Here is a 22,425-nt window from a genome sequence, read left to right as displayed (position 1 = left end):
CGTTGGCCAGTTACATGTATTGGACGGACTGGGGAGCCCATGCGAAGATCGAGCGTGCGACCTTAGGTGGGAATTTCCGGAAAGAGATTGTGAACAGCAGTCTGGTGTGGCCCAATGGACTCAGTTTAGACGATGAAGAGGAGCGGCTCTATTGGGCTGATGCCAGCTTGTAAGATCGGACAAAATCCATTTTTGTGATAAAGTGGACTCTTGGAACGGAACACGATTCTGCTCGTTATCCACAAGTTTTGCTGATACTTGAAGTTCAGTTTTGGTTCTTGTATCATTATAAGCCATAATTTCCTTAAAATTTCAGGTTAAATTCTGAGATGTTGCAAGAGTCCACTTTAGGCTCTGCGTATAAATTCTTCCCCTGGCATTGCTATTGACGTTGTTTTCGCTCCGCCATCAGACAGAAAATTGAGCGATCCTCTCTGACCGGGTCGAATCGGGAGGTCATCGTCAGCACGGCCATCTACCCGTTCGCCATGGCACTGTTTGGCCAGTTTATTTATTGGACTGACTGGAACACACGTAGCATCTACCGCGCCAACAAATACGACGGCTCCGACCCAACGGTGATGATTCAGAACCTTCCGTCTCGGCCGATGGATATCCACGTTTTGGCCGGCGGGAAGCAGCGGCAGTGTATCAGTCCTTGCGAGCAGTTCAATGGAGGCTGCAGTCATATCTGCACACCAGGTATGAGCATCGTTATTGTTGTCTTTGCAAGCATGATAGTAATTGCAGGAAAAAAAAAAACAACAAGTAAAATGTGATCCTGTGATCTTGTTAGGGCCAAATGGAGCCGAGTGTCGCTGTCCGTCAGAAGGCGCCTGGTACCTGGCTGACAACAAGCACTGCATCTTTGATAATGGGACACGATGCCAGCCGGCTCAGTTTACCTGCCTGAATGGCCGCTGCATTCGTGCCCAGTGGAAGTGCGACAATGACAATGACTGTGGCGATGGCAGCGATGAGCTGGAGAGAGTCTGTGGTTGGTTGTCTTTAAACTTTCATTTTGGTTTTCTTCCCTTGTCTGATCGTGCAATTTCACCTCGATTTACTAACAAGCTCTGTCTTTCACTCTAAAAATAATGCTTCTTAGGATCCAAGTCTGATTTCAACTATGTAGGTGTGTATGCGTGCATCTTGGTTGGAATTCAGTACGCAAGCTGATAGCGACTAATCAATACTAATCATGATGACTTACATCTTTGCATGCAGTCCCTCAGTTCCTGTCATCGTTTGTAGCCTTGTCAGGTAACTTGAGCGTTCGATGCACGTGTGCTAAAAGCGTCTCTGACGGGTCCCGCTTTGCATTTGTTAGCCTTCCACACATGCGACCCCACGGTGTTCACCTGCGGCAATGGGCGATGTGTGCCGTACCATTACCGTTGCGACCACTACGACGACTGCGGCGACAACAGCGATGAGGTGGGCTGTCTGTTCAGGCAGTGCGACCCCAACACGGAGTTCGCCTGCAACAACGGCCGCTGTATTTCCAAGGATTACGTTTGCAACGGCATCAATAACTGCTATGACAACGGCACCTCGGATGAGCAAAACTGCCGTGAGTAAAATGCAGTTATTTTTCAATCACTTTGAAAAATATGGGCTGCTTTTGCGTGATGTTTCTGGAATACACTATAACCTTTAAAAATAGAAAAAAAAGAGGAAGTTAAGCTTGTCTGTTAGTTATAATTTAACTTTGGTAAGTACAGTGTCTATATTCATATTATTCATTCAATTCATGTATGAATATTTTATTTTAGCTGAGAGAACCTGCCAGCCAGAACACACCAAGTGTCAGTCGACCAACATTTGCATCCCGCGTTCATACCTGTGTGATGGCGACAACGACTGCGGTGATATGAGTGACGAGAGTCCGACGCACTGCGGTGAGTTGAACGCCAACTCATTTTTCATCCAAGTATTCCGCATTCCTAGAACAGAAATGGGCAATTTAAATGATGGAATGGAATTTTCATCAGCACCAACTGCGGACCACATAGGAACGAGCCAGAATTATGACAAAAATGCCATTTTAAATAAGGACAAAATATGCGTCTTTTTTTTATATTTAAGCAAAATAATCATGCTCAGATACACTCTTCAATAACAAACAGTTTGAAGCAATCAAAAAAGATTTTTTTTTCACTGGGCTTTCTTACACAAAACTTACATTCAAAGATGGCACAAAACTGCTGAACAGTAAACGGACTGGGGCCACGTGGGTCAGCCTGAAATACTGACAGGAACTTAGTAACGAACTTACGATGCTCATCTCTGTTGACCGCAATGTTGCTTGTCATTTGCAAGTTATCTCATTTAGCGTAACTGCAAACACGCGACATTAATTTGTGATGCCGTGATCTTTCACATTTTCCACCTAGCTACATCCACATGTTCCCAGAGCGAGTTCCGTTGTTCCAGCGGACGTTGCATCCCCGCCCACTGGTACTGTGACGGAGGCGCCGATTGTGCCAACGGCTCTGATGAACCCCTCTCCTGCAGTGAGTGTCACACAACTCTTTTACCCCAAATGGCTCCAATGGCCTTTGCTGGCTTTGTGTTTCTGAACCCATCAGCACCACCATCACATCCCCCTCCCCCGGTTTTTTGTGTGTTTGTGCCTGTCCGCCCATCTAAGAAGTGGTGAGTGATGCAGTGGAGAGGGTGAGTCTGTGCGGTGTATCTCTTTGTTGACGAGGTGGTCAGCCAGGCCTCCTATTGTGTGTTGGATTCGACTGTGGCGCACCCCCCTCCAACCTCCTTTTGTCCTGTGGGGGTTGCACAGCTTCACGATGGCTTTTGTTTAGATAGCTCACCATGCATGGGAATGTGGACTTACCAGGGCTATTTTGACCCTTTTTTTTTTTTTTTTTTTTTACAGAGCTCCAGCAGTGTTAGATTGCCAACTTTATCATTTAAGGGAGTTTCGGCCAATCACAAATGTGCTGATTGCAAAAATGCGTATCTTCGCTGTTACACAGAATCCTTGCCAAAATCACTCCTTTCGTGTGTGTGTGTGTGTGTGTACGTGTGTGTGTGTGTGTTTACTTAAACGGGCTCATCAATTCACCAGCAATAAACTGTGCAACGCAAAAGGGACAATATTTGAACACACAGGGTTTCCAACCATTTTTTTGACTTGCTAACATATCTTGATTTGTGTGTACATTTTGTCTTGTAGCCACGTTAGCCAGAACCTGCAATGCAGATCAGTTCCGTTGCGATGATGGCAGGTGCATCGCCTTCTCCTGGATCTGCGATGGAGACAACGACTGCGGTGACATGAGTGATGAAGACCAACGACACAATTGTGGTATGCATAATACTATTTATCATGGGTGTAAGTTTCTTACACCCATTTTGCCCCTCATTCAAATTCTCGCATTTTTGGACTTTGGTATTGGACGCATAAAAAAAATGTCAAGTCATGGTTGAATGTTTTTGGGTAAATTCAGTAAGGAATGTTCGGACTGTGACACCTGGTGTGGCCTGTTCAACCTTTTCCTAATCCGCTCCCTCTGATTGCATCCAGCCAACCGCACATGTTCAAGCGCAGAGTTCACCTGTGTGAACAACCGACCGCCTCAGCGCAAGTGCATTCCTCAAGACTGGGTGTGTGACGGCGACGCTGACTGCACAGATGCGCTGGATGAGCATCAGAACTGTTCGCGGCGATCCTGTGGCGTCAACGAGTTCACCTGCGACAACGGCCTCTGCATACGCAGCTCCTACAGGTTACGCCAAATTACTACTTTTACGGTTATCCATCCCACTTGGCACGATGACTTCATCGTGTTGTGTTCCTCTAAATCAGGTGTGACAGGCGTAACGATTGCGGCGACAGCAGTGATGAGCAGGATTGCGCCTACCAGCCCTGCCAACACCACCAGTTCACCTGCCAGAACGGGCGATGCGTGTCGCATGACTTTGTCTGCGACGGGGACAACGACTGCGGAGACGAGTCGGACGAGCTGGAGCACATGTGTCACACGCCCCCGCCCACGTGCCCCCCGAGAGAGTTCAGATGTGACAACGGACACTGTATCCCCCAGAGCCAGGTGTGTAACCGGGACGACGACTGCTCCGACAACAGTGACGAGAAAGGATGCGGTAAGTGTGATGAAGACTGCTCTGTATCTGATATACAATGTTCCCTGCTACATCCTGGTAATTGTTATTGACCCCACTATGGAGCTTTATTTTTTGAAGGGGGTATACACGTAACCCCTAAAGTGACTCGGGGGAGAAAAAGGTTTTTCATCCTTACCAGAAACTCTCTTGTCCTAACAAGAAACGTACTCATTAACAGGTCATCCCTCCTCTGTCCACTAGGGGGCAGTGTTGCTGTCTTGATTCAACAGGAACAAGCAAGCTCCCGATTTTAGTTAAAAAATTGGAAGTCGAAGATCGGAAAATGAGCCTTTATGTGATATTTTTTATCATGTGTTTATTTACCACCAGTCGTGAAACAAAATCCGAGCGCAATTTGTTTCCCTCGAGCTTGCTTTGCCGTGACACACGGAGGAGGTTCTCCTTCTGTTTTTCTTCTTCTACAGCTGCTGCAGGAGTGTACAAACAGTAGAAGACGAACATCTACGCGTCAAGGCGAAACAAGCTCGAGGGAAACAAATTATTCTCAAGTTGTGTTCAATAAACACATGATGAAAGATTAGATGAAGCATGTGGACGAGTGGATTTTGCTGATTAATTCATATTCCATAAACGTAATATTAATCAGAATGATATGTTTGGGAGCGCATGGAACATAATATTGTAAAGAACATTTTTTGACTTGACTTCCTCTTTAGCAGAATGTTCAAAAGGACTAAAGACATTTAAATGTTGACCGCCTCACCAATCATTTTTCCGGCGCTTGTGTCATTCCAGGTATCAATGAGTGCACCGACCCCTCCATCCATCGCTGCGACCACAACTGTTCAGACACCCCCACAAGCTTCCTCTGCACCTGTCGCCCCGGCTATCGCCTCATGTCCGACGGGACGACATGCGACGATGTCAACGAGTGCGCCGAGATGCCAAGCGTGTGCAGCCAGGTGTGCGAGAACACGGTGGGCTCGTACGTCTGCAAGTGCGCCCCGGGCTTCCTCCGAGAGCCGGACGGACGCAGGTGCCGCCAGAACAGCAAGATCTCGCCTTACCTCATCTTCAGCAACCGCTACTACCTCAGGAACCTCTCCACGGACGGGCAAGCCTACTCGCTGATACTCCAGGGCCTGACCAGTGTGGTCGCCATGGACTTTGACCGCGTGGACAAGCGCTTGTATTGGATCGACGTGAGCCGCAGAATGATTGAGAGGATGTCCTTCAACGGCAGCAACAGAGAAGTGGTGGTCAACGGAGTTCTGCATGGCGAGGGCCTTGCGATCGACTGGATCGCAAGGAAACTCTACTGGGTGGACAGTTTCATGGATTGCCTAAAAGTGTCGGAACTGGATGGTCGATTTGTGAAAAAACTGGCTGAACACTGCGTCGATGATAACAACACTTACTGCTTTGAGAACCCCAGAGCCATTGTGTTGCATCCTAAACAAGGGTGAGTCGAAGAAAAGCTTTCATTCCAAGCTGCAGCTACGGTAGCGTGTTAGCAGTCACCTTCAGTAAGCAAGTCTTCACTCGTTTCTTCTCTGTTGTCGAATCTAAATGTGAAGACAATCTAAGAAAATATACTCCAAAATGTGATTATTACAGTATAAAACAGGGGTGGGCAAACTTTTTGATATGTCTTTGACATACCACAGTATTTAGAAAATAAAACATTAACAAGGTTTATTCATTTAATTGTTTTCAAGTTAAAATGTTTAATGGGCCGCATGTGGCCCCCAGGCCGTAGTTTGCCCACGCCTGGTTGAAAAAGGAACAACCCCGTGCACATTTGAAACAGGTCTTATCCAATGTCCGATTATTATTTTTTTTATTCAGATTTGTTTTTCCCTCTTGTTAGATATGCTTACTGGACCGATTGGGGTGACAAAGCTTTCATCGGCCGAGTTGGAATGGACGGAACGAACAAAGTGGCGATCATCACCACGAAGATCGAGTGGCCCAATGGGCTCACCATAGACTACACAAATGACAAGCTCTACTGGTCCGACGCCCATTTGAACTACATCGAGTGAGTCCATTACTCTCTGGTCGCTTGCCATAGAAACGTTGAGCCTCGCAACTTCTATCCATCTCGATGTTTCAGGTATTCGGACCTGGATGGTCACCACAGGCACACAGTGTACAACGGCGTTTTACCTCATCCGTTTGCCCTGACCGTGTTCGAGGACACGATCTACTGGACGGATTGGAACACGCGAACGGTGGAAAAAGGCAACAAATACGACGGTTCTGGTCGCCAGGTTCTGGTCAACACCACGCACAGACCATTTGATATTCACGTGTGCCATCCGTACAGGCAGCCCATTCGTAAGTTCTCCCACCTGTGTCGTTATTTACTTAGATTTAAGTGCAGGTTTAAATTACCGGCCTAACAACACTCGTCTTCTCTTTATCTTGCTTTTGGGCCTCTTGTCACTTCTTCCTCCGGTAGTAAACAATCCCTGTGCTGTGCACAATGGGGGCTGCACTCACCTGTGCCTCATCCGTCACGGGGGGCGTGAACACACCTGCGAGTGTCCTGACCACTTCCTGGCAATGCAAATAGGAGGAGTGACCAGATGTCTTCCGATGTGCACCAGTACCCAGTACCGATGCGCCAACAATGAACGGTTTGTCAAGCTGGCTTTCATGTGCCGTCTATTTCGATCCAACTACCTTCCCTTACATCAACTCCAAAAGACCTTACAATGTTGCACGTGTTGCGTCATAAACAGCTGTATTCCGATTTGGTGGAAGTGTGACGGTCAGAGAGACTGCCGAGACGGCTCGGACGAACCCTCCACCTGCCCCCCACGCCACTGCAGGCTTGGACAGTTTCAGTGCAATGACGGCAACTGCACCAGTCCGCACTTCCTGTGCAACGGCAAGCGGGACTGCCACGATGGCTCAGATGAAGACCCCGTCTTGTGTGGTTCGTTGTGCTATGGCAAGTCGTGATGGGAAAATGAAGTACCAGTTGTTGTATTTTTGAGTCCTGTAGATGGCGCTGTTGCTTTAAATAACGCGTTTAAAAAATGTCAATGTGCTTTCAGCCCAATGTTGAACTGAGAGTGCCATCTACTGGAGTCTGAAAATACTACAACTGGTTCATGAAGCGCATTTGAAGCTTCATTTACCCATCTCATTTTAAAAAATGTTGCCCACTTTTTGCTAAGTGCTATTCAAACCTGATCGATGTTACCCTCTAGTGACGCACCAGTGCGACCCTCACCAGTGGCAGTGTACGAATAAGCAGTGTATCCCTGAGTCGTGGCAGTGCGACGGCGAGGATGACTGCGGTGACCGCTCCGATGAAGATCCTTCGCGTTGTTCCACCAGAACGTGCCGTCCCGGGCAGTTCAAATGCCGCAATGGACGCTGTATCCCCCAAAATTGGAAATGTGACACTGATGACGACTGTGGGGACAATTCTGATGAGCCTCTCGAGGAGTGCAGTAAGTGAAGTTCGACCCTTCTTCTTTGTACCCTGCCCGGTGCGGCGTAATAAATGATTTTCTCTCAAAGTGGGGCCGGCGTATCGATGTGACAACCATACCGAGTTTGACTGCAAGACCAACTACCGATGTGTGCCACTCTGGTCTGTATGCAACGGCCACGACGACTGCAGAGACAACAGCGATGAGCAGGGCTGCGGTGAGTCCAGCAGAGGCAACAGAATGCCGAAATATCGACTTTTCGCCCATGCTAAAATACAAAACTTCTAAGATTGATTACATCCTTCTTGTTGGCTTTAAAGTCCCATTTGCACCAAGCAGCGTAGAAGTCGTGGGTTCGATGCTGCTATGATGTCATACGAGCTTACCACATAGCTGCCACTACGTCAGCCTTCCGCCTACACACAAGCCAAATCAAGATCCGAGCTCTATTGTGGCTAGTTGAACTCAACCATAAATCACAAAATCTTTGGTTGTGCATTTTTAAGAAGAAGAAGAAGTTCCTCAGCTTCCATTACAGAACGTCACATCATGATGACGAGAGGGTATATTTACGAGTTGCTCGATAGTAGAGGTCTACATATCTACGTGAGTTGTTGCTCTGTCCTTGCGTGGGGGCACGGGTTCACTCACGGAGCTTTGTAGTCCACACACACACTCACGGCGGCCCTCCCCGGCTCTTATCAGAGGCCCTGACTCCATTAGTGCCATGCCCGAGAAGGAGGGGAGATCCGTGCTAATCTTCCCGTAAGAATGCAGCAGATGGGCCAGGTGGAGGATGAGGAGGGCAGCTCTCGCTCTATCTTCGACACCCAGCACCGTGTGGTGGAGACGGCTCACACCAGCTCTCCTCCGCTTCCCCGACTTCTCGCCTCCTGCGGCCTCAACCCGTGCGCGCGCACATACACACACGAGGCATGAATACAGGTCACCCATCTGTCTCAGACACGCTCCTCGACTCCCTCCTTTGTGGTTTAATTAAGAAACGCGATGCCTTTCATTTCAAACTTTCAGCAATACTTGAGACCCCCGACGTTGACGTTATGAAGGCTTTGCGAAGAACTCAGTGTGTGTCCAAACACTGAGAGTGGAATGTTAGTGTTCAATCCGTCATTTAAATTGGGTATCACAGGTAGTGAACCTAATAAGAATAATGAGTTTCACTGTGAAACTAAGTGTAATGGATCTTATGAAAACAAGTGTGCCTTCAGCAGCACCTCATACCATATCTAGACCGAGGTTATTGTATTAATAAAAACGAAAAAAAAAAAAAAAAAGAAAAGAACTAATACTGAAAAAAAAACAAAAACATTTTCGTTAATGAAATCAAATAAAAACAAAAAATGCTTTAAAAAATAAAACTTACTGAAACTACATATTACCTTGATAAAACTAGAAATGTTAATTCACGGTTTATTATTTTTATTATTTTATTATTATATTTATTTCAGTATACTTTATGTCCATACTGAAGAAGAAAGGTCAAACCATCATTTAAGAATTGTATTTTGGTTTACTTTATGACACAAAACAAGTGACTTTTTTTTAACTTTGATTTGACAAATACTCCATATACTAAAAAACGAAAACAATCTAAATATTAAATCTAATACAAAAACTAATAAAAACTAATATTTTTTTGCAACCAAATAAAAACTCGTGAAGACGAATTTCATTTAACAAAAACAAGTCAAAATTAAATAAAAACAAAATATAATGAAAACTCCCAAACTTATTAAAACCCTCACATTGCCAGAACATACCATGCCACGTGCCTGTTTCGAATTAAATGATCTGAATCAATCTAAATTCCGTGAAAAGAAAACACTGCCAACACAAATTTGAACGATTAAAAAAAAAACATTTTGTCTGTTTAGATGAAGTGACCTGCGATGCCAGCGGCGACTTTCAGTGTGACAACCATCGTTGCATCCCGCTACGGTGGCGCTGTGACGGTGATGACGACTGCGGGGACAACTCTGACGAACGCAGCTGCAGTGAGTCCTCGCCACACTTTGAACGCAAGCAAAAGAGAGAGAGATGATTATATGCTTACTTTATTATTCATTAGGTACACGTCATCCCATTATAAGTGAAATAAAAAAAATCTGACTTTGCTTTAAATATAATGGGGAGGTTGTCATGGGTGTTTGGTTGTTGTTCCGAGATCACAGAGTGTAATTGCGCTACCTTGTGGTGACATGTGTAAATTACAGTTTCATCATTGTTTCATTCAGTACATTTTAATTGAATAATTGTTCAAGTAGGTTTTTTTTTAAATTTATTTTCCCGTATTGAAGAAGTAGAAATAAACCAAACTGCATAATGTTTCAGTGGCTTACGATAGAATAAAACCTACGAGCGGTATTTTTTGAGTTGGCATGAGTTTAAGAAAATTTCAAGGTTCCTTAATCGTTACAGCTCTTCCTGAGAATTGCATAAAAATAGAACTTTAGGCAAATAAATCTTCCTGCCATGCTTTTATCAGGACGATATTTTGCAAGAGGCTTCACACTTGTGCTGACAGCTGGCTGCCGTAAGATGAGACAAGCGAGCTTATCAACAGCTTGAGAAACAGTCTGTCCTCAGGAGAGAGGGAGTCTGTCACCTTTGACCCCTACAGAATTAAATCATGCCTGAGAAGGTGCTGCTTAATAAGGAGGAAACCGGTCTGGGATTTGGAGCCTCACTGACGTTGCTAAACTTAAAGCGGCCATGGTGTTTTTCTTCGGGTCATTATAAGGAGTAAAATAATACAGAGGCCTTGAAAGCATGTTCATGTGTTCCTTAGCTCTTGATAAATGTGCCTCAGATGATGGAATTTATGAAAATAAAGATGTTCACTTGTGAAATTTCTGCTTTTGCTCTTCCTCAGCGCCACGCGCGTGCACCGAGAGCGAGTTTCGTTGCAGTAATCTGCACTGCATTCCCGACCGTTGGGTCTGTGACCATGACAACGACTGTGAAGACAACTCGGATGAAAGGGACTGTGGTGGGTGGAAGCTCTTTGTTTTGGCTGGGGGTCCGGCTGTTTGCGAGTAACTGTGGACCACCATGCCAAGACCCAATAAAACGGGCATTTTTGAGCGGGGCAAACAGACGGGACCACCTGTCGTCTTTTATTCAGACAGAATGAAAGCTTCCATGCGTACTTTTAAGTCGGGAACAATTGCTGATCATGTCGCACTCGGGACTTGATTATAGAACATACGCAAGTACATAAAATGAGAAATGCTACCAACAATTAAATAGATTTACATTTATTGCAACTATACGCACGATCTCCTTACGAGGCTTGCTGGACGTGTGTTGCAGAGCTCCGGACGTGCCACCCCGGCTACTTCCAATGTGGAAGTGGACATTGCATCGCCGACCGCTTCAAATGTGACGGCAACGCCGACTGCGTGGACTTCACGGATGAGTCGTCATGTCGTGAGTTTGGAAATTTGGGGAGATTTTCTCAATTATACCAGGGATCTTAAATGATTGAGGGGGCCACAATTTTTCCGTAGAGAGGACCACGGACTTCCTAAGCAGATACACTGGGTGATAAAAATATGTGGCGGCCCACAAATAGCGAAAATCCATGTATAATTGTCGAAGTGAAGTCATCGTTAAGCATAGCATCCACAATCGGTGTTTCTTTGAAAGAAAATACCTTGCTCAACAGACTCATAAAACTAGAAGGATCAAGTCGAAGTAAAAAGCTACGTTTTGCTGCCATTTGATTTTCCGATGCTTTGCTCAATATTTGTAAGCTAACAGCTTACTGGCTAACCTGGCCAGCGCATTGCTCTGCCCCTGTGTAGACGCCAAAAATTCTTCCAAAATTTTGATATGCGTTAGTTGCGAAAAATGGGGGTTGCATTTTTATTTATATTTATCTTTTTATATTAATTAATTGAATTTTTTTAAATATTATTTCTAACTACTATTACTGCTATTATTTTTTTTAAATTAATTTAATGATCAATTTACTATGTTACATTTAGTAACTTTTCGGTGTAAGTCTCATATTACGTTCCTGACTTTTTAGCACCACGCTTCCCAAACGGCACCTACTGCCCCCACTTCCTGTTTGAGTGCAAGAACCACGTCTGCGTGCAGCCTCACTGGAAGTGCGACGGAGATGACGACTGTGGCGACCATTCTGACGAGGAGCTTCACCTCTGCTGTGAGAAGAACGCATACGCAAAGAGTCCAACTTCCAAACTTGCCCGGGTGTCATGGTCCACTTTCCATCCGCAGTGACGGTCCAGTGTGAGACTCAGTTCCGCTTCCGCTGCGACAATAACCGTTGCATCTACAGCCACGAGCTGTGCAACTCCGTGGACGACTGCGGCGACGGCTCGGACGAGAGACAAGAAAACTGTGAGCTGACTTTGAGGCATCCATCCCTTTTGTGATCTTCTCGACTAATCCCTGAGTGCGACGTTTGTTCCCGTCCAGGCCAAAGCCCCACACATGGACCCTGCGCTGACGAGGAGTACAAATGCAGTAACCGACAATGCATTCCTCTTCAGTACGCCTGCGATGATTATGACGACTGCGGGGACCAGTCGGATGAACTCGGCTGCTGTACGTTTATAATCACTTCATATACACAATTTTTTTATTTATGAGCTAGAACCGCCATGAATTGCTCTTGTTTGTGCCAATACATCCCACAAACATAGAAAGGCCAACCTAACATATTGTGCTTGACTTTGTTTCCTCCCTCACAATGAATGACTTTGCTTTAACTCGTCTTGTGTTGCACGTTCTCCGACCAGACCAGCACAGCACGCACTCCTGCAGTGCCCACGTTTGTGAGCACAACTGTACGGACCTGACCGACGGAGGCTTCTTGTGCTCCTGCATGCCCGGCTACCGGGCCAAAAGTGGTGAACGACACACCTGTGAAGGTATTCGCATCCGATGCAACGTTTAAATTTTCATATCGTTATTCCAGAAAATCGACGGTATTTCTTACTGATTTCGCAATACTCATGATTTCTTTTTTTTTTGCACACCACTTCATTCTTTTGGGGGGAAAAAAGATATCAACGAGTGTGAGGTGTACGGCATTTGTCCACAAAAGTGCAAGAACACAAAGGGAAGCTACGAGTGTTTCTGCGCGGAGGGCTTTGTCTCCTTTAGCGAGCCACATGGGAGCCAGTGTGCTGCTCAAGGTAAGAAAAAGCTCTGCTCAGACACTTTTTAACTCCATTTGAGTGTTGAACTGCATTTCTTATCGTTATCTGTATAATTTAAGGAAACCCTCCAGTGCTTCTCCTGCCGGATAACGTCCGCATCCGCCGTTTCAATCTTTCATCGGAGCAGTATTCAGATTATGTGGACAATGCCGAGCATATCCAAGCTCTGGATTACTTGTGGGATCCAGACAAACAAGGCCTAAGTAAGGAGATAGTGTTGTTTTTTCTTGTTTTGTCTGAAGCAGCAAAAAAAATCAAATAAAAAGGCTGCATTAACCCTGTCTTGTTTTAGGTATCGTGTACTGGACAGTTGTGGGTCGAGGATCCGAGTTTGGCTCCATCAAACGGGCCTATATGACCACCTTCAATGATAACGGCAACAACCCAGTCAGAGACACGGACCTCAACTTGAAATATGTGGCCAATCCTGATGGCATCGCTGTCGACTGGGTTGGCGGGTAATTCGCCCGCACTTGTTTGGTGATTTCCTTTTGGCCCAGTCGAACCATCGGTTCACACTTCCGCCTTTGTTCTCAGGCACATATATTGGACTGACGCCGGCACCAATCGAATCGAAGTGGCCAAACTGGACGGGCGTTACAGGAAGTGGTTGGTCCACGCTGACCTCGACCAGCCCGCCGCTATCGTTGTCAATCCAGCACTTGGGTATGGATGCTTTACTTGCATGTTGGTGAACAAAAGTGTTGTAAAAAGCTTGATCAACGTCACGTGGTCTTGGCAGAACAATGTACTGGACGGACTGGGGTCGGAAACCCAAAATCGAATCCGCGTGGATGGATGGCCAAAGCAGGCAGGTTCTGGTCGGTGAAGAAGACTTGGGCTGGCCTACTGGTCTGGCTCTGGACTATCTGAATTCACACCGGATCTACTGGTGTGACTCCAAAGAAAACATCATCGGCTCCATGAAGCCCGATGGCACGGACAGAAAGATCATCATATCGGGAGGTCAGAGCCATCCATACGCTTGATCACAATGTGATGCTAAAAGAATGCATATTGATGCAATCCTATCTGTATTGTGTCCACGGTCCAGATATTGGAAATCCATACAGTCTGGACCTTTTTGAGGGTCATGTGTACTGGACAACGAAGCAGAATGGGGAAGTGTGGAGGACTAATAAGTTTGGCAAAGGAAACAAAGTCAAAGTGTTAACCATCAACCCCTGGCTGACTCAGGTTCGCATTTACCAGGAGCACCGACACAACCACTCAGGTCAGTCCTCTATCCATCTATCTATTTATCTGTCTGTCTATAAATAGATCAATTAAGCTAGCTGGCTAGCTAAAATCTATCAACAGATACATTAAGCTAGCTAGCTAAAGATAGATTTCATTTAAAAAAAAAAAGGGGGGGGGGGGGTACCCGGTAAAGTAATTTAAGTTACCTGGCATAGTCTAGTTCAGGGGTGGGCAAACTTTTTGACTGGTGGGCCACAATATTTGACAGAGGGGCCGGATCAGGAGCTGATGGATGGACCTCACCTCATCGGAGAAAAAAAACCAAACATTTAATTTGAAATGAAAATGCACAAAAGCATTACAACAAAATATTTTTGTTTGACACGCCAGAGTATTTAGAAAAATAAAACATTAACAAGGTTTAGTCATTTAATTTTTTTCAACTTTGGCGGGCCAGATTAAAACGTTTAACGGGCTGCATGTGGTCCCCGGGCCGTAGTTTGCCCACACTTGGTCTAGTTAGCTGTCCAAACAAAGTGTGTTGGTGTGATATTAACATTTTTCTTATCAAACAACATACTGTATAATGTGACTTTTTTTTTTTTTTTAATTTTAGCATCCTTTGTCTCATTGGTCTTATTGATTCTGCTTTGCCCTCATCAGTGCCCAACCCTTGCAAGAATGTGTGCAGTCACCTGTGTCTCCTTCGGCCTGGTGGTTACACCTGTGCCTGTCCACAAGGTTCCTCTGCCCTGGATTTCGACTCGGGTGAATGCGATGCAGGTATGCCACAGCCTGACTGCATGTGCTGCCTCCTTCCCGCTTTTCTCTTCTCATGTGTCTGGCTGCTCCTTTGTCATTTTATTTCGTCGTGAATTTTTTTTTTTTAATTTTTGCTTGATTTTACTTTTGCCCGGCTTCTTCTTCTCCCGTAGCCATTGAGGCGCCTGTCGCAATGCCTCTTGCATGCAGATGCATGAATGGTGGAACCTGTTACACCGATGAAGGAGGTCTGCCCAAATGCAAGTAAGTATCGTTGCTCCGTGTTTCATAGCATTCCATCAAAGTTCACCAAGTAATTCATCATCTCGTCTTTTACAAAAGATGTCCTCACGGTTATTTGGGCAGCTACTGCGAAATGGGCAAGTCACGAAGCGCGCCAACGGGAACAGGTACTGCGGCTTCATTTGCCACCACCCAATATAATTATGATGCACTTACAAATACTTAAAACTACTTGCTTAAAATTTACTGAAAAAAAACCTGAACCCAGTGCTGTGCCCAAAAGGGGTGGAGCCAATGCTGGGTTATTTATACCAAAAGGAAAAAGGAATTTTCTGTAAAAAAAAAAAAAAAAAAAACGGAGGAAAAATGAGAATAAAATGTAATTATAATCCACCTTTTCTCTCTCAAGCTGTGGCAGTTCTGCTCGCAGTCATCATCATCATCGTTAGCGGAGCTTTGGCCGTGGGAGTCTTCCTCAACTACAAACGAACCGGCTCCTTCATCCCCTCGATGCCCAAGTTGCCCAGGTAAGCTTAGCTTTTCTCGTCCTATAATCCTTGCAAAAGAGTAGCAAAGTAATGAAAGAATGTTTTTTTTCTAGCCTCAGCAGTCTGGTGAAGTCTAGCGACACAGGGAATGGAGTGATGTTCCACTCGGGTGATAACGTGGATCTCGGACCCTCGCGAATTGGAGTGTCCTTCATCGATACCGCCATGCAGATGGTGAGCTTCACGAGCTCGCATCTTTAGAGACAATCAAAGCGTTTTCACTCACGGGGGCAGCACTTCATCACTGCGCTGTTTCTGTCAGGGGGTTACTTTTTAAATTGGCTCTTGTAGGCCATGAAGGACAATGTTTTTCAAGATGTGGCAATTGATTATTATTAATGGCAGTGAAATGTCACCATAGGATGATCATTTTGCCATGGAAGTGACGAGGCATCCTGTCACCTTTGAGAATCCGTTATATGCCAACACAGCCGCCATGGCCGCTGACCCAGCTGTCATCCACGCCTCGCAGGTACACCGGCACACTTAAAAACGTCTTGCGATGCCGCACACACAAAGTGGGTGCCCGGAAGGCACAGCAGCATGTTATGTTATATTATTTTCATAGCATTTATTGATACAAAAAATATTTTTCAAGTAAAAGCAGTCAAACAAAATTGTTTTGGGAACAGTTGATTTGAATTGTAAACAAACATAATTTCCATTTCACTTGGATATTCTTTAAAATCTTTATTACGCCGGAGTAAGGACACAAAACTAACATTTCCCTTTTTTTTTTTTTTTGGGTGATGAACAGATGACTGTTAACGTGAGTAGCGAGAAATTACAAAACAACTTTGTGAACCCGGTTTTTCACGCGGAGCAGAGCGGGGGCCTTGTTAACACGTCGTCTGTTGGGATCAAACATGTTGAGGTCAGTCTCTTCTTATGCTTGATTAGCAAAAGTATTTTGTGTATATTTTATAAGTGTGCATTATTATTATTATGAATAAGTTTAGCTTAAATAATGAAAATAATGGTTCCGTTATTCTCACAGGGATTGATTGACAAAGAGCTCTACCGAAAAGACCCCAAATGTGCAAATAATTAATTGCCCTCCCAAAAGGTTTAGAATTGCCAAGGGATGTCATAGGATGGCACGAAAGCCCGAGTGTCCAAATGAAACTCCTCAGCTCACTTCAACATAGTTCCTTGGCAGTAAATCACTACTTTTGTCTAAATGAAACTCCATAACTCACTTCAGCTTACTTACTTGGCATCAAGATGCAATAAGAAGAAATAAGAAATCCTTACTTTGGTCTAAAACAGGGGCCTTCAATTATGTTCATCGAGGGCCAGTGTCCTGCTTGGATGATTTGATTTGATTTATCCGAGATGATTTTTGCTGAAGTGAAGAAATATACAAGGTACAAGATACATCAGTTAACATGTGATGTGTTTTATATAAGGAGTCAACGTGGAGCTTATTCAAGCGCAAACTGAAGCCCAGCAGCACATTTGAAAACCAGTCCTACTCCAAGGTGAGTTAGGCTACATTTATTTTTTTTTTTTTTAAACCTACTTTAAAAGTAAGAACAAAACACAAATAACAGGAATTATTTTATTAACAGATGAGGGACGACAAGCCCGAAGCAAGCATAGGCGGAGACCCGTCTCCACCGGAGCCCTTTGCCCCACCCCCCAAACCTCCGAGGAGGGATCACCATCATCACCATCATCATCATCCGAGCACCTTTTCACCAACAGAGGACAGTTTCAAAGACACGGCCACTCTCGTTAAAGAGGACAGTGACGTATAAACCCGCCCTCCCCGACGGGGAAAATCACACTTTGCACAGAATTTATTTTTTTATGCAGCCTGTGGAAAAGAAATAACTCATATTGTTCTATTCATAAGAAATACACAGTACAGTGGTGCCTTGAGATATGGAGAAACACCCACATGAGTCCTTGCCCTGACAATTTTCTGTATAGGCAGAAGAATTGTTAAAAAAAAATAAATAAATAAAAGAGGAACAATTCTTTAGAAAAAATTAGGCTTTGAGCCATAAAAGGCCACTCCCACTTGAAGTTTACTGTCAAACATAAAAAAATAAATAAATAAACATAATTACCCGTGCATTAAAAATAAGAACACAACGTTGGCTTCCTCTAGCTAATGCTAATGCTAACACAAAATGCAAGATGACATCGCTGAGCTAACGAATAGCGTCGATAGCAATGAATAATAGAACACAGCAACACATGTAGACTTACAATATAACCATACTCACCAGCATATTTTTGCGAGCCAGTGCAAAACAGAAACGGGTAATATTACTCGTTGTGAAAGGTTTTTTTTTGGTTTGTCTTCATGACTGTCGTACACTGCCCCCTGGTGGCCAAGTTCCAGAAGCCGCAAGAAAGTAATCATTGTGACGGGTGAATTCCATTTAGCTACGTATGTTTTTCTTTACATTCTATTTAACAATTATGTTTTCACAATGGGTGAATGTAAAGTGCTCATTTTCATGCTAAAAAAAATTAATAAAGCTGCAACCGATTCATAACAATTTATTTCAATAGGGAATCATGATTCAGGATTTTTTTTTCTTTAGTTAAGAGCATGTTCACGGAACAAATTAATTTTGTATCTCAAAGCACCGCTGTACATTTTTATAGAAGAAAAACATTTATGCCTTGTGACATTACGTATGCCAATTCTTGTTTTTTTCCTTTATTCTGATGTACAATATGTATATCTTTGCACTGACGCTGCTGATAAAGATGTTGATTACATATGTTGTATATTTGTAAATTTGAGCTCAAAGATTTTGAAATAGCCCGTGTGGATAGTTGTGCGTTTATACACATTGAACAAGGTGAGCTGCATTCTGCAATGTACAGTACCTCTATTGTCACACGAGGGGAAAAAAAAATCTTCATTATTTTCTGCCTTTGCCATAAAATAAATATATAATCTATATATACGCACCTCAATACCTTCAGGGTGATTGGAATAAATTTCTCCAACGTGCAGTTTAAGCATATGTGAGCTAAGTAATGCAATAGTCTGAATCAAAAGTTTTTTTGTTTTTTTTTACTCTTACGCGATCCCCAACTTTGACTTTTAATCACTGTGATCATCAGTATTGATTTGGGAATAACAGACACAATTGTTTGAAACAATACTTGAACATGCTTGTGCATGGATGTTAATTTATGTCGATGATTATCTCCAAGAGCCACGCATGCGCTAAGAATGTAAAAGCGTCCTTTTGTATCCAACGTGAAAGCATTTCACGTCTTAAAATGAACACAAATAAAACCTGCTCTCTCTGACCACTGACAGAAAGCCTGTACACTTGAAAATTGCTGCTGCTGAAAAATTAGAAGTTCCTCTTCATCACCTCCTTGACGCCGCAGGTGAAGGGAGAAGCATGCTGATAACAAAGTCGGACACAAAGGAAGGCAGGTAGGACAACGGGATCCACAGAAGTTTGGCGTCCCAGCCGGCGGCGTAGCGGGTGCGCGGGAAACGGGCGCTCAAGGCGTGCTCCATGCAGCGCGTTACCATGGAGATGCGGGGACTGCGCAGGATGCCCATGGAGAAGGCCTGGGCCTTCACGTCTGCAAGGTCACAACGTTGGAATGGATCATAGGACAATAAATACGTTTACCTTTCACCTGAAAAACTCTCACACATCACAAAAACTCACAAAAATAATGCAACAAAAACCCTATACCTGACACTTACTGACTTCTTAAATGCCCAAAAACAAAACATAAAAAAAAAACTCTTGTACACAACATAAAACGTCTCGCACACTAAAAAAAACACACATGACAAAAAGGCTCTCACGCACAACAAAGTAACTTAAAACTCACCAAAAACTCTCATATGCCCAAAAAACAAACACAAAACTCTCAAACACGCAATTAAAAAGTCTCTCTCACACAACAAGAATCCTCTCACACAAACAATACAAAAATCAAACAAAAAAAAATCATAGTCACCAAAATCCGCTCTCACTGAAAGCAACAAAAAACTCTAGAACAACAAAAAACCTACGCACCAAAAAGTCACTCATGACAAAAAAACTCTCACAAGAAAAAACAACTCACACAAACAAAAAGCTCTCACGCCCCAAAAAACTTTAAAACACATCCACCCAAAAAACTCTCACACTCACTAGAATCCTCCTCACACACCAAAAAACATTCCCAACCTCCCAAAAAAAACAGTTCACACAACAACAAGAAAATGGGTCATACCAAAAAAACTTACACACAACAACAAAAACTCTCACACTCAAAAACTGTGCAGTGCTGTTTTTTTCTCACAAGAGAGAACTTGAAGGGAAGTGAGAGGTTTTTTGGTGAGTGTATGTGAGAGAGCGGTAAATAGTTTTTTTTTTTTTTTTTTTACTCACAATCATCAAAGTATGTCTCTCCATAGGAGCTTTTTGTTTCTTGAGGGAGGCGAGTCCAAAGCCTTTTGAGATCAGCTTCGATGAGATCCAGCCGGGTCACGTTAGTCTTGAAGAAACCAGGTTCAATGATGCTCACTTTGATCCCAAAGTGCTGCATGTCTCGCCTACCCGTTGTTTGAAATACACAACATTTTGTGAGTGAATTCTCTTTCAGATCAGTCCTCATGACAAGAAGAAGACTGATCCGCGTACCTGAGGCCGTCCGAGAAGGCCTCCACCCCCGATTTGGAAAGACAGTAGCCTCCCCCGATGAGCGCCAGTCGGCCGAAGACGCTGGCCACATTCACCACCCGACCTCGAGCCTTCTTCAGGAGCGGCAGGAAGTGGAGCGTCACGTCCACCACGCCCATCAGGTTCACATCTAAAACTTTTGTGAAATCCTCCAAGCGCATCCACTCTGCCGGGCCGATGGGTGTGGACCGGCCTGCGTTGTTCACCATCCCCCACAGGCCTGCCGAGGAACAAAGCTAGCTCATTCGCTGCAGATTAGAGAGGTCGAGGGAAGGTCACTGTGTTGACTCGTTTCATTTATTTATTTTTTATTTTAAACTCTCCAGGTTTTAAATCCAACCTGTTGGACACCAATAGGAGTCCCAAAGGAGTGCGTTGATTGCAGACTGTGTGACACAGACTCTCCACGCTTCGCTTTCCAGTAATGTCACTTTAGTTAGAACAGATCATATGATACAACTGGATTTTTTTTACTTGGGCTTTACGAATGCAAAATTTGTTGCAGATTAACGTTGCATGCATTTTGTTATTTGATTCAAATTTTTTTTAATTTATTTAGAGATTTATTGTATTTTTTTTGTGAGGGGTAGAAATTGAAAATATTCAGCGTATGTGTTTAATAGTTTGATTTTTTTTTTTAATTTAAATTCAGAATGCTCGACTCATTCACACAATTAGGGTTTAAAAATGGGCTCCAATAGGAAGCGTTGGTGTGTCAGCAGCTGTGAAAAGTGTGGGATGCTTATCCTCTCCCTCCACATTGCACTAAAAGGATCTATCAGATGTGTCAGTGGGAGGATGAAGAGTTGATGATGAGGAGTAGCCCGAAGGCGGGGTGTCAGTCCAGGTTATCTCCCGGCGCCTCACTCGGACTGGCACTCTATCAGCCCCCTCCCCCCTGCACCTCACCCGGCTCACCTCGCTCTCCCACCTCCCTGCTCACAAACTCCTGCGCTCTGTTGATGCTCTCGCCGTCCGTTACGTCCAGGAGGAGCGTCCTCAGTCTGGGGGAGGCCGAGCGAGCCAGCTCGGCCGAGCCTGTCTCGGTGAGACACGCTGCAATGACGCGGAAACCTTTGCCATCCAACTGCCTGGCCAGCAAGTTGCCGAAGCCGCTGTCGCAGCCTGTGATGAGCACATGCTTGCAGCTGAGAGCGCCCACCTTGTAGGAGTCTCTGATGTACCAGCATGTGGCGGCGAAGACAGCCACAAGTAGGAAAGAGGTCACGGTCGGATGGAACGCCATTACCTGAAATGTAGCTTCTTTCATTTACGTCTGTAGGCAACATTGTCAGCCTTTTGAAATTGAATGAGGAACTTCGATGTACCTCTAAGATACCTGACGTCAATCCTTCAGTCATCTGAGTGGACAAAAAAAAAATTGTGATGGCTTCATTGAGCTAAATTAAAGTTTAGGGACTAAACAGGACAAGAGGCTTCAACCATTGATCTTTTTGGGGGATGTGAGGTTACTCCCCAGTAGATCAACTAACAGCTGCAGTTGTTTGTTTACATTCAACCTGCGCAGAGTGACATCATGCACCGTGAGACTTCAATCATGTTCCCACAACTTCATACGCCACCAAGAGGCCACTGGTGGAACAGCAGGTGACCAACACGAGGAGTGAGACAGTTTGGTCAGTGCAGGAGTTGAATTGGAAAGAAATGTACTTTATTTAATAAATGATAGTTTATGTATGTTTTATTATTTTGATAACCGTGCACTAAAAATTAAGTTATTTTAAATATGTTTTTATTGGCCCGCCAGTTATTAAAATAAAATTAAAATAGCCTGCATCAAAAAGGTTACTGGAAAAAGGTGAAAAGTACTACTTTTTTTTAAATTAAAAAGGTATAAAAAAAAATATTGAATTTCAAGTGGAATGTTTCAAGCAGATTGGATCACACAGTTTAGAGGCTGTGGGTTCAAATGTGGCTTCCGGCCTTACTGTGCAAAAGTTTTACCCGTTCTTTAATTGACAATTCTTATTTTTGTACAAAATGTATTGCAACATTGAAAGTCAGCAAGAACTCTAATTTGGCACCCTTGATTAATTCTTGCATAATTCATTAAGAAACAAACTATGTAATTAATTATAACAATGCATTAAATCAAGTCCAAACATTCAAAAATATTCAATCACCTCACATCATACTTTACCCGCTTGTGTTGTGTCATTTTCTGCTTTTCACTGAATGTTGCACCAATAAATACACTGGAGAGCTCTAAGATTATAGT

The 22,425-nt window shown here is 44.1% G+C and overlaps 2 protein-coding genes across 4 annotated transcripts in view; one reads left to right on the top strand and one right to left on the bottom strand.

Moving 5' to 3' along the window:
• lrp2a (low density lipoprotein receptor-related protein 2a) overlaps positions 1-18,804 on the top strand; it is a 43,935-nt gene extending 25,131 nt beyond the window's left edge. For 2 of the 3 annotated variants that reach the window (XM_088314437.1, XM_088314436.1), the window contains exons 42-79: positions 11-169; positions 413-702; positions 797-997; positions 1,331-1,573; positions 1,776-1,901; positions 2,397-2,516; positions 3,197-3,328; positions 3,548-3,749; positions 3,830-4,125; positions 4,903-5,569; positions 5,978-6,148; positions 6,224-6,447; positions 6,572-6,749; positions 6,855-7,051; positions 7,329-7,574; positions 7,645-7,773; positions 9,452-9,571; positions 10,450-10,566; positions 10,890-11,006; positions 11,611-11,748; positions 11,823-11,945; positions 12,024-12,152; positions 12,347-12,478; positions 12,614-12,745; positions 12,829-12,972; positions 13,062-13,227; positions 13,307-13,435; positions 13,512-13,735; positions 13,824-14,003; positions 14,633-14,752; positions 14,905-14,995; positions 15,074-15,141; positions 15,384-15,501; positions 15,576-15,696; positions 15,884-15,994; positions 16,280-16,396; positions 16,932-17,003; positions 17,094-18,804. In XM_088314437.1, the coding sequence (XP_088170563.1) occupies positions 11-169; positions 413-702; positions 797-997; positions 1,331-1,573; positions 1,776-1,901; positions 2,397-2,516; positions 3,197-3,328; positions 3,548-3,749; positions 3,830-4,125; positions 4,903-5,569; positions 5,978-6,148; positions 6,224-6,447; positions 6,572-6,749; positions 6,855-7,051; positions 7,329-7,574; positions 7,645-7,773; positions 9,452-9,571; positions 10,450-10,566; positions 10,890-11,006; positions 11,611-11,748; positions 11,823-11,945; positions 12,024-12,152; positions 12,347-12,478; positions 12,614-12,745; positions 12,829-12,972; positions 13,062-13,227; positions 13,307-13,435; positions 13,512-13,735; positions 13,824-14,003; positions 14,633-14,752; positions 14,905-14,995; positions 15,074-15,141; positions 15,384-15,501; positions 15,576-15,696; positions 15,884-15,994; positions 16,280-16,396; positions 16,932-17,003; positions 17,094-17,282 (6,439 nt within the window). In that variant the 3' untranslated portion in view covers positions 17,283-18,804. Of the gene's footprint in view, positions 1-10; positions 170-412; positions 703-796; positions 998-1,108; positions 1,136-1,227; positions 1,264-1,330; positions 1,574-1,775; positions 1,902-2,396; positions 2,517-3,196; positions 3,329-3,547; positions 3,750-3,829; positions 4,126-4,902; positions 5,570-5,977; positions 6,149-6,223; positions 6,448-6,571; positions 6,750-6,854; positions 7,052-7,328; positions 7,575-7,644; positions 7,774-9,451; positions 9,572-10,449; positions 10,567-10,889; positions 11,007-11,610; positions 11,749-11,822; positions 11,946-12,023; positions 12,153-12,346; positions 12,479-12,613; positions 12,746-12,828; positions 12,973-13,061; positions 13,228-13,306; positions 13,436-13,511; positions 13,736-13,823; positions 14,004-14,632; positions 14,753-14,904; positions 14,996-15,073; positions 15,142-15,383; positions 15,502-15,575; positions 15,697-15,883; positions 15,995-16,279; positions 16,397-16,931; positions 17,004-17,093 lie in introns of all 3 variants that reach the window. The other variant, XM_088314438.1, reaches the window with a different exon arrangement.
• Positions 18,805-18,868: 64 nt separating this feature from the next.
• Positions 18,869-21,547, bottom strand: rdh1 (retinol dehydrogenase 1). Its single transcript, XM_088314447.1, has 5 exons — positions 21,515-21,547; positions 21,105-21,435; positions 20,148-20,406; positions 19,896-20,059; positions 18,869-19,092 (listed from the first exon to the last, which is right to left on the bottom strand). Exons 1-5 carry the CDS (start codon positions 21,545-21,547, stop codon positions 18,869-18,871), a joined length of 1,011 nt encoding a protein of 336 aa, XP_088170573.1.
• Positions 21,548-22,425: the final 878 nt, after the last annotated feature.

This window comes from Idiotropiscis lumnitzeri, chromosome 14 (genome assembly GCF_059441095.1).
Source record: "Idiotropiscis lumnitzeri isolate Australia: NSW breed Sydney's pygmy pipehorse chromosome 14, RoL_Ilum_1.0, whole genome shotgun sequence".
In the NCBI taxonomy this organism is placed as follows: Eukaryota; Metazoa; Chordata; class Actinopteri; order Syngnathiformes; family Syngnathidae; genus Idiotropiscis; species Idiotropiscis lumnitzeri.
Note: the sequence above shows the minus strand (reverse complement) of the source record. Positions and strands in the feature narration are given on the sequence as shown.